The sequence below is a fragment of the Lithobates pipiens genome, unplaced genomic scaffold (assembly GCF_037356315.1).
Source record: "Lithobates pipiens isolate NorthernLeopardFrog02 unplaced genomic scaffold, aLitPip1_a1.2 Scaffold_16, whole genome shotgun sequence".
Lineage (NCBI taxonomy): Eukaryota > Metazoa > Chordata > Amphibia > Anura > Ranidae > Lithobates > Lithobates pipiens.
Window position 1 is genome coordinate 517204552 of NW_027507748.1, and position 11543 is coordinate 517216094.

The 11543-nt window shown below is 37.3% G+C and overlaps 1 protein-coding gene across 1 annotated transcript in view; it reads left to right on the forward strand.

The window, feature by feature from the left end:
* Positions 1 to 11190, forward strand: part of DIAPH3 (diaphanous related formin 3) — a 1016686-nt gene extending 1005496 nt beyond the window's left edge. The window contains exon 28 of the mRNA XM_077483144.1: positions 8122 to 11190. Coding sequence (XP_077339270.1) covers positions 8122 to 8378 — 257 coding nt within the window. The 3' untranslated portion in view covers positions 8379 to 11190. The remainder of the gene's footprint in view (positions 1 to 8121) is intronic.
* Positions 11191 to 11543: the final 353 nt, after the last annotated feature.

The window sequence follows — 11543 nt, forward strand, 5'->3', positions numbered from 1 at the left end:
GTTGATGGACTGTGTCTGAGGGACACAGCTCACAACCGATCGCCGCGCTGCGCACCCCCGGGAGCGCACATGAGCATCGTGATGTTATGGACATCATATGTCCTCCACTCGGGAAGGTAAAGCACCTGCCCAGTCTTCAATCTGCTATAGGTCAGACGGGAAGGTGTTAACATTTACTAGTTGGGCTACCTCAAAGTATGTTACAAATTCTTCTGGAGAATGATTGGTTGCTGTGGCCAGTGCAGACAGTACTTATGTGAGGCACTGCTATATACTAACTAGAACCATCAAAAGGAACAAGAGATTTTGAATTTCCGTGCTTCTTTCACTTTTAGCTCCTATAGCAGCATATGGAGAACAAATTCCATATTCACCTCCAGAATTTTCTCTAAAAATATAACTATCTGTTTCTTATCATAAAGCTGTTCTCCTTACACAAGCAAGACTAAGTCTTAAATTTGTAATTCAATTATAGGTTAATGAAGCATTGTAAGCACTATTTATAACTGCATTTTTAAAAAGTCACAAGCCAATTATGCAAAATGTCTATATAACTTTCTTCACCTACCAATGTAAATAGATTTAACCTTTATATTAATTACTTGTTCATGTAGAGCTCTGCTTTCAATAATGCAGCATTTCCTGTAATAGCTTTATTTTTCAAAGGCATTACTTTTTTCCAAATTTACACGACTTTAATGAAAAATATTAACTCCTTAGTAAGCTTACTGCTTGATAGAAGTTAAATACATTGCTTTTTTTTAATGGAATCATTCCAAATCAGAAAATGTTCTTAGAAACTCATTATGACATTGTTATTAACAGTTGTTAATAAAGTAAGGAGCAGAAAACCATATCAACCAGTGATATTAACGAATAGTGAAAATGGTCACTATGGGTTTCTATGTGCAGATGTTCTCTTTAAACTGCCATTTTTTACCCTGAATGCACATATAAATTATATGGTAGTACACTGTTTTTTTTTTAAAGGTGCTCATGGATGGGCGCAAAAATTCTTCAAATAAGGGCAATTTTGAGCATTTTCATTTCTGTGTGTTTGTGTTAACATTGGATCAGAGCGTGATCTAGACAAATGGTTGATCGGACTTGTTGTAAAAGTTTGTTTATTGCCAGACTTTGAGCGGCATATATCAATACAGAAACTCATTGAGAAGAGATTGAAAGCACATTTATCTTTAAACAATATCTTCCAAAGAAAATGCACGTATCCTTTTTGGTGCTTATCCCCTGCTGAGCTAAACTAGCTTTCCCAAGACGCTTACATAAATTGCAATCCTGCCCACTGCTGTGCATCTTTACGCCAAGGATGTTAACATAAACCAATGGCCAGGAGTGCAATTGCAAGGTAATATGCATCTGGAAAGGGAGGGGGCCCAAAGATAAGTGCACTTTGTTTGAAAGTCACTTATTCCTTACTGTCTTGCTGTTTGTACGCAATTAGCAATAAATTGACAAAAGATTGCTATCTAATATATGGATAAACCGGTCAAAAGAAAAGCTTTAAATGTTTTTGGCATGCAACAAATGTTTGTTTTCCTTGTATATGGTTACTTTTTATGTTTGTTTATAAAACGGTCTAATATAAAGAGTGACCTTGAAACAGTTGCATATTAATAGCTTTTATGTGTTACATTACATATGTAATAAAAACGAATTAAAGTGTAGCTAAACCCAGGACCCTGCGTTCACTATATCTGGTCTCACACAGAACATGGAAATGCAATTATTTTAGTAAATATAAACTGCTCAATACCCTTTCTCATGTGCAAAAGAGAACCGAACTGTCCTAAAAACACTGCCCAATGAAACTGGCTTTCTATCATTATCAGTCATCAGGCTCAGTTTAGACAGATAACAAGATGCTGGTATGTTTTTGCAGTTGAGATGAAAAGAGAAGGATCAGGAGCAAAGGATTTGCTTTAGGCTCAGATATTTTGGCCCATTGTAAATGGGCAACATTAACTTTCACAGCTTGACATGTTTTTATTTTATTTGTTTTTTTTGCTAGTTTTGGTCTCCTTAAAGTCTAACTCCACCATTTCCAAAAAAATAATAAATGCATGAATATATTTGCATAAAAAGTTGTGCGTTTTTTTTTTTTGGAAATGAGCCTGCAAAACATTGCAACCATAATCAGTGGCTTGTGGGTGCAATGCCAGGCTCCTGCAGACTCTTTCTCTGATTCTGTCGATACTGAAGTATGGACTTTCAGTACGAGAGCTGGAGGAACATGGGCTACAGCTGAGGTGATCCTCCACACTTAAGTTCCATTGACAACAACAAATCTGCCTGCTACAGTGGCAGATCAGACTGGTAGTTTATTCATTCACGGGCTGTGGAGGTGGAGCCACACATGTCTGCGCCAATTTCAAATCAGACAGCTGCTGAAAGGGAGCGGAGCCACTGCCTGCTGTTAGAAGGTGAGGAGATGTTTTGGGAGTGGGAAAGTCTACTTGGCACCATGTTTCATGTTACAACTTGCATATGACTTTAACATGTAACATATTCTTAAATGTGTAGTTAGTATTTAATTATACTGTGTTTATTAATGTGATTGTATACATCCCTTTCTATTTGTTTTGAATAGAGTAGGGAAGAATTTAATTTAACTTGTTTATTTGTTTGTATCCTTATTGGAAGGATTCCCCTCACTTCCAGCCCTGCAAACACCAACACAAGAAATGGGAAGTGACATTGTAAATGTAAGGTGCACACAGTAATACAGACATTGTAGGATATTATAACCTTCCCCCACTATACTAAAAATGTGTTCTTTTCTTTTTTACTGTTGGAAAGATTTTCTATCACTTCCTGTCTGGACAGGAAATAGGGGAATCTTCCCAATAGGGGCACAAACTACAGGAAAAAAATGTAATGGGGTAGTAATCCTTCTCCACTCTCCATAATGGAATAAAACATCTTGGCTGCAAAATTGTCTCAGCTCCAGGACACTGTCACCCTAGCCCCCAGCACACACTTGGCACCCACTTTTTGGGCCCTTTCCACACAGATCACATCTCACTTTCCAGGTTGTTCCATTCTCAACTGTGTCGTAACTGTTCAGTCATGGCTTCAACTTATCAGGCAGTAAGTGACTTGTTTTTTTGGGAGTGATAAATTAAAGATGCGCTCCAGTATTCCATGTAAAGCTACTTTTACATGCTCAGGCACCTGATAGGATATATTTGTAGTTGGTGACTGCAATGGTACTGGGGAGTCCACTCACTGTTCACAAAGGAGTGCTCGTGCTAATTGTCATTCATCTGAACTTCTTTTTCCAATGATGTTTGGATGTGTCTGCACTTTTATCTGTCTGTGGCCTTAGAGAGGGTGCAAGCAAATTAGATGGAGGGATATAAAGCTACAAAGTGGTGCTTTCGTTTAAATAGCCCAGATTCCTATGCCTGGCCTCACTTCCACCTCTTAGCTTGTACATAGTTGCAGGGTGCCTCCATTGAGTTTAATGGGTCACATTTTACCAGTGGTATTGCCTGCCAAACATGACAGCGGGGGGGATACCTTTTTTTTACACTATGGCATATGTACTGTACACTCTCTTCTGCTGCCTTTGACGATTAAGGGGGGGAGGGGGGCAGTTGACTTTATCCTTGAAAGCTAAATGGAACATAAGTCAGCAAGACTACTCCTCTTTTTAATGTGTTTAAGCTTAATGTAGTTGGTATTTTCTGTGTTGCTACCTGTAGCTTGGTTGGGAATGAATATACTGTACAGCAAACAATTAAAAAGTAGCAACAGATATGTGCCAGTTATGCCAACATCTCCAAATCCAATAAATCCTTGCTGAAATACAAACATTTTATTTAACGTTGGTTCTGTAGAATTTTGATATTTTTCTGTAACCAGAAGGTGAAGACACTTAAAAAAAAAAAAAATGTCAAGTTTGTCCAGGATTCTGTGTAAAATACTCATCCATCACTTTGAGCCCCTGGTCAGAAAATGACAATGCAGTAAATATCTTCAGCAACCACCTTTTAATGTACAAGCTGCTTTCAGAAGAAATCTTCAGCACCCACATAAACCACACTGTCATGAGTGACTGCCTGTGCTCCAAAGTCATTACTATTGAGATGATAGGACATCTTTCAGCAGATAACTGAAAAAACTTTAAATGTCATACCAAGTTTTTGAAGCCATGCCCAATCCCCTAGTACAAGGTTGCCTGAATATTGAATTTACCTGAATCTAGAAGCATATCTACAGAGTGATCTATCATGAGCAGGGAAACTGGGTTTGTGAAGTCAGTCTCTTCAGGAACTAGTAAACTTACATCTCTGCTAGAAACATTCACAAATGTGTGCATAAAAGTTTACTTTTCTGAACGTAAAATGAGGCAGGTTGTTTGTTACCATATAGGAATTGCTTGCATACTATTTTTTTTAATGCTCATGTTATATATTTTTAATACTAGTCTCCTAATCATGTACTTTATATTCACGTGTATGCAGTATTATGTGAATCGCAAAATTTCCTCTTGCACAGCAACTTTGTAGCTGATATTATTTTTCAAAGACCTTACTATTCCATATCCATGCATGTGATATATACTGCTGACAGTATATATCGCAGTGTAAAACCTTCTAGTGATGTTAAAGCATTAACTTTTATCTATGCCCTGGTAATATATAGAGCCAATGATACAGTTGTTGTTGTTGTTGTAACTACCTTTCATTAGTGACTACCATGGATGTTTATCTGTGTAGGTTAGCAGCTCTGTATCTAGGTGCTGCTGATCTACATTTTCTTTTGTGCCTGCCAGAGGGTCCTGTAGCCAATTGAAGGCAAAGTTCATCTTTTTCAATGTGTTACATGTTCCACCCATATTTAGGGTGGAACGTGCAACATGTTCCAACTCCTGCCGCCACTTCCCCCTCACCTCACTCACTAGTTTCCTGTGAATAAATGAACTACAACTACCGTCAGCCACCACGCTTGACAGCTTGCAGATCTGAATGAATTGCAATGGTACTGATGAGCACTTCTGTAGTTCGTTCTCAAGGCCTGCGGCTTTCAACAGACAGTCCTATGAATGTACGATCAGAAAGCTGCAGGGCTTGTCTGCAGAAGCCTGACCATTGCACCTGTGATTGTGGGTGCAATGCTTTCCAGACTCCTGCAGGGGAAAAAAATGCACATTTTGTTCCTGAAGCAAAATGTGTATTTATTATTTTTTCTTGAAACGTATCATTTAAAGCCGGGGTCTCCAAACTATGGCCATCCAGTTCAGGAACTACAATTCCTGCCTAGTAATGTCTGTGAACGTCAGATTTTTACAATGCATCATGGGACGTGTAGTTCCACAACAGCTGGAGAATCCCTGCTTTAAAGGATAACTCACACTTACTCTGTAAATATATAATACTTTGTCTTTGGAATTGTGTTTGTAATGGCTGTGAGATAAGCAGACAATAGACAAGCAGATATTATATATTGTACTGTAACTCAATGTTAGGAAGGGATAAATCTGCCTATTTGTATACACAGTCTTTACCAAATGGTGACAGTAAATTCTCCATAACGTATGAAAGGTAAAGCTTTCCTTAGATGTATTGCCACTCCTCTTTAATCAAATCCTTGTATACAATCATATTCCTATTACTTGATATTCCTATTCTCTGATATAAGCTTAATCACATAATGTTTATTTGGCTTTTTCTGGGCAGCACAATGTTACAGCAGTTTTAGCATACCAGGATAGAAATGCTGGTGTCCCCATTGGCAACTTATCCATAGTGTTGCTTCACTACCTGGCCATTCTCATCTGCTAATGTAAATACACGCATGTCGGATACACTTACACTTCATTGGCTACAGTGAGTTAGAACAAGGATGTCCACTACCGAGCTTGAATCTAAAATAAATAAAATCTGCAAGATCAGTGTCCTAATTTTTCTACTTTCACCGTTTCTACTTTTGTTGGTAAAAGATGGTCCTCCTCAAGTGAGTTATATAAATTTAAAGGAATTTTTCAAACTCCATCACCAAGTTTTACCTCTATCTGTTCTTTAGGAATAGGAACATGCATTCTAGTCACTTCCTGAATGCAATATCTTGTACTGAAGATCTCCAGGATTGTCAAGGTTACAGGAAAGCAGCATTACATTTGTTTTGGTTTTTAGAGTTTTCTCAAAATGCTAGTTGGCTGTTTGTTATGTTGAGTCCTTTGACTATTTTTTGCCTTCTGAGTCAATATCAATTCTATCAGGGCTCAAAATTTCAAGTCCTGAGCTACTAGCCAGGCCTTAAGGGTTACTCGCCACCATACCTATTTCCGCCCCTAAACACGCCCTTATAAATTATCTCATGAAATGACACTTAAATGTTTTATGCAGAATTAAGTTACAAAAATAAATATTAAAAACAACTTTATCAGTGTCCAACAATGCAGCCTACATGTGCAGGGGAAGAGGATTGCCGGGCTGGATCATCGGGGAGCGGGGAACATCAATGTAACAGCTTTCATTTTAATTGCCGCGTGTTCCCGCTGCTTGTCGTCAAAGCCCCACCTCCTGGCCAGGATTTGTTTAATATACATCATACTTCCCAGCATTGGATGGGTGATATCAAAGTACTTGGGCCAGGAGGTGGGGCTGTATGTGATGTTGAGCAGCGGGAAACACACGACAATGCAAATGAAAGCTGTTACAGCAATGTTCCCCTGCTCTCTGACGATCCGGCTGCCTGCTCTCCTCTCTCGGCCCCTCAGCGATCGCTGGGAGAACGGCTCCCATTCAACCCTGCCTGTTGGCGGTGCTCGCCACTTGCTCCGAGGCAGCCCATGCTCACCAGCTATGTGTAAAATTTGAGGGCTTAATTATATTACGTAAACAAATCGAGTATACAGATTCTGGTTTGCATACTTGTCTTGGATCTGTTAGAGTTTATTTTGCTATTGAAGTTGTACTTTGCAAGGGAATTATCCCTAGTGCTTAGTGAATGAGGTGAAGCTCTGCTAACTTCCATCATCTGCTAACATCTATCATCTTCCAGAATGCTGTTTTGGATTTTTTTTTTCTTGCAGGAGATTGGGTATTCACTGTGTAATTTCACCACATTCACTTATCTCTAGGGTAAAATGTCACTGTAAAATGCAACTTCCCTTGCAAAGTGAATAGCCTATATGCTTTAGTAAATCAACCACACTGAGTCAACATTACCAGCTTTTTTTTTTTTTTCTTTTAAAAGGTTAGCAATGACAGCCCTTATATTTCTTGACAGGTCTTTATTTTATTTAAAAATTGCTCTGCAGCAAATGTTTTTTATATCATTCTTTTTACTGAAAACCAAAGTGACAACTTGCAGTGCTACACTATAAGTGGACGGAAGGCCAGTTGTGTTTCAGAAAATATTGTTCTTCATTGATCCCACGATAGCACACTTATATTAAGTTATGTAAAATTTTGTGAATTTCATTTATTTTATATATGATTTCTGCTGTAAACCTTTACATTAATATATATATATATATATATATATATATATATATAAAATTACTATTTTATATACCTTTAAGAATCGGCCTGTGTGGCCATTTCTTTTACCCATATAATACGTTGAGATTATTTTAATAGTAGCCTTCTAAAACTCAGATCACAACACAGGAATGTAGATTTCTTGGGAACATTAAACTGCAGTGCTGTTTCCATTCATGATGTAAAGTTTCCTCCCGACCGTCGGTTTATAACCAGAAACACAAGCTTGCTTATTCTTTCTAATGGATGCAAACGAAAATAAAATATATTTACTTGTGACCCGCTCTCTTTATCAAAGCCATTTTTATGTGGAAATGCAAATTACTCTGATAAAGATGTATTACCAACATCAATATCCTCCCCTCTTGGGCCAAATCGGCTATAAACTACTTTACAAAACAGCTTCTTTCTAGAGACTCTTCTTTAATACCAGTATATATTTTCTTGTGTTTTTCTTTCCCTTTATGCTTGTGCATTTAAGGCATATTTTTTTGCTTTTCTGCTGTATGTAAATTACACATTCAATGACGTGTGCATGCAAAATTGAATGCTTTGCATACCTAAAATATAATTCATTTCAATAACTGTTTTCTATTTGTGATTTCCACAGAGAACAAAAAGACACAATTTGAGAGGTCTCGCTCACGACCAAATCTCTACTCCAATGCATCAAGGGCTCCAGTTGCTAAGGAACTCAGTTATGAGTTTGAATCTCATTCTTCTACAGTAAAAAGCAAAGTTACAGCTAGAAAAGAGGTGTGCAGCTCGGAAAGTCACAAAGACAAAGGTCCAGGCCAAAGCTCTGCAGCCAAACCAGAATCTATTCCTGAAGTGGAAGCTCTTCTTGCAAGGTTGCGTGCTCTGTAATGAAAACAACTATTCCACACTGCTTTGATTCAAAGGATTTCTCAAAAACAACTTGTAATTTGGACATCTAGCAAGTAAAATTGTACCTACCCTCTTAAAGTGGAAGTAACCCCCCTATTGTTTTCAGCCAAGGAAGCTGCCATCACCAGCCATTTGATGGTTCAACGGTTTGGCTTAGAGCACAACCAATGAGAGTGTTACATTTCCGGCATGTGCCGGAAATGTAATTATTTTTGGAAACCTTTAAATAGATGGGTTTACTTCCGCTTTAAGCTAGCCATGGACATTTCATTACCATTTGGTAATAGTCTCAAACCAGTGTCTATTCCCTAATATCCATATATTTATATCCTGCCTACAATGATCCTATTTTTCTTCAGATTCAAGGTAATAGTTAATTCCCTAAAGATTTCTAAACCAAATGATGGACCCTCTAAGCTGTGCATATTTTCTCGGTTCTTGATAATTAGGTTTGTCACCAAAAAACTTGCGAAACTAAGAAATTCACACAGTTCATGAGATAAAAAAAATTCAAACCATGGGTCATATACAGTGAAAACCATGTCAACATACAGAGTAGATTCAGAGATATAGGCAGCTAAAATAATATGATATAAGTCAAGGTTGGTCCAGCTCCCACACATCTCTTTATGTGTGATGTATAACATTGATTAGGATGGCCCTCAAGTCTGAGGAAAGTGGTCATGTTTTTTTTTCAGGAAAAATTTAAATCTGCATATAAATTGAGCTTCCTAAACCTCTAGATTGCAGATAGTTTTGACATTGACATTGTAACCTGTATTTCTGCATTTTAAGCTCAGTTTGATCTGAGCCGTTTGTAACAGGTTTACTTTAAAACTGCAAGCTAAAGGATTCGGTTTAAATTGTCATATTTATTTTGTCGCTGGCAATGATGGCGTGTAGTTGACTATTCTACACAATCCATAAGGGATGTTTTTTTTACCTTGAACATGGAGTAGAGAAGAGGGAAATTGCTTTCTGTGTGGAATGTTATACCATTGCTGCATTTCTCATCAGCAGAGTGAAAACAAAGTTTGATGTTTTATGCCATGGGTCTTGTTTTTGCTTGCACAACGTCTTAAAAGTTAATGAAAAATTTCATTCTTTTATAGTGGAGATTTGTTCTCGCTTGCATTTATTCTCCGGTATATTTTACTCTACTATAACTATGTTACCGGATAGATAAATCATGAAATGTATTAACTGTGCAAATCAATGAGAGTGCAATCTTCTTGAAAAGTTTTCTAGGCAACCGCAGGAAACATGCATTGCTTTAAAGGGGGTGCAGGCATTAGATATATTAAATCCATTATAAGATAGTAAATGTAACCTTAATGACTACTTGTATGTTATAAGGCAGGATAGTGGAATAATTACATTTTATATGTAAATGCAATTTACTTATCGTATTCCTTTTTGCATATAAACACATTTGATATATCCATTCCATCTAAAGTAAAATGTAGAAATGGTGTAAACTCAGGGAATAAGGTGTATGAGAATTCCTTAAGGACTTAACAATTGTTGAGTTTGTTTGGTAGGTAAGGACTCCTATTTGTAATTTGTTTCACTGGCCTGCTTTGCAGTACTGGATGCGTTTGAGGGGAGATGTACTTTACATGGGTATTGGCAAAAAGTTTGCCTTTGTAAAAATGGAAATAAAAACTGACATTTACTTTACCATGTATAGCTGCTAATGTTACTAATAGAGGACAATCTTTTTTTTCTGTACACTATTAAAGATTGTAGAGGCAATATGCAATACATCTTGGATACCAAATGTATAATATTAGCATCTGCTTTACATGCACATATATTTATTTTATGCAGTCTTACAATTCTTTAAAAATTCCAAAGTATTCTTATTATATGAAAACTCGGCTTTCTATGCATGTACACAAAGTTATAGTCTTTGAACACATATTTTTATGTTGAGTCTGTATGCGTATTCTCCAACTTTTATTAAGCGTAATATATAACACATTGGCCTTAATGAAGCAGGGAGACTGAAAGAAAAGCACCCCATGCGGAGAAGTGTTACTGTCATTGCAATGCTGGATATCCATTCACAGTGTGTGATGAGGAACATGCTGATCTCTGCCATGAGCTTAAAGCCAACAAAATTTCACTTTTGGCAAGTCACTACATAGAAGAGCACCACGGCTCTGGCTGAAAACATGCCAGTTTATATAGTTATGAATGTGCTTGTAAAATCTCCTGCTTTTCTTTTAAGGCGTACCTTTCATGTATACACATCAGCCTCAGTCTTATGTTTGTTATTCTTTATTCAATATTATTTTCTAAACTACCACAGTGCTTTATATTCAATAAACACGACATGTTTATTACTGAAAAGCCATTAACGTTGCAAATGCCTCACACAGTTCAGCAACTGTCCACCTTTTTTACACTGCAAGCATATGGCATGGTTGTGTCATGTTCTTTCTGAGAACAACAAGAGCACAGATAATGGGCACATGGGTCAGATTTAATTGATGGCTGTAACCAGTTTTGTACAGGGTAATATTTCACTAGAAATGAGGCCTTGTGATTTTTCCTATGCAAAGTTAATAAATATAAATTAGTACTGTGACACTGTGCCTGATCATATTAAGAAAACACTGTTCTGCAAGCTTTATGGAAAAGAAACCATCCTCATGTGTCCTCAGGTTTAGTTGATTGTTGGAGCTATCCATGACAACTTATTGGTGTTTGTTAAACAAGTTTATGTTCTGTTTGCATAGAGACAACCATTGTAAATAGCAATGCAAAATTAAAAAGATATATTTAATGACTGTGTTCTGTGGTTTGTATATGTTACTACGAAAACACCCCACAGGATAGACAACATCCCTTTCAGTGAGCATGCAGCTGGGTTTAACTATCTTCAAGTCAAGGAATACATGTAGAGATTGCTACCATAACCAGATATATAGGTTATGTGAATCATACAGTATATGACAAAATACTATATCCTAAATCAATGTTTTTCAACTCCAGTCCTCAAGTACCCCCAACAGATCATGTGTTCAGGATTTCCCTCAGCTGTGGTAATTAGTTAAGCAGTGAAACTGATCAAATCTCCTGTGCAAAATAATGGAGAGCCTGAAAACATGACCTGGTGGGGGTACTTAAGGACTGGAG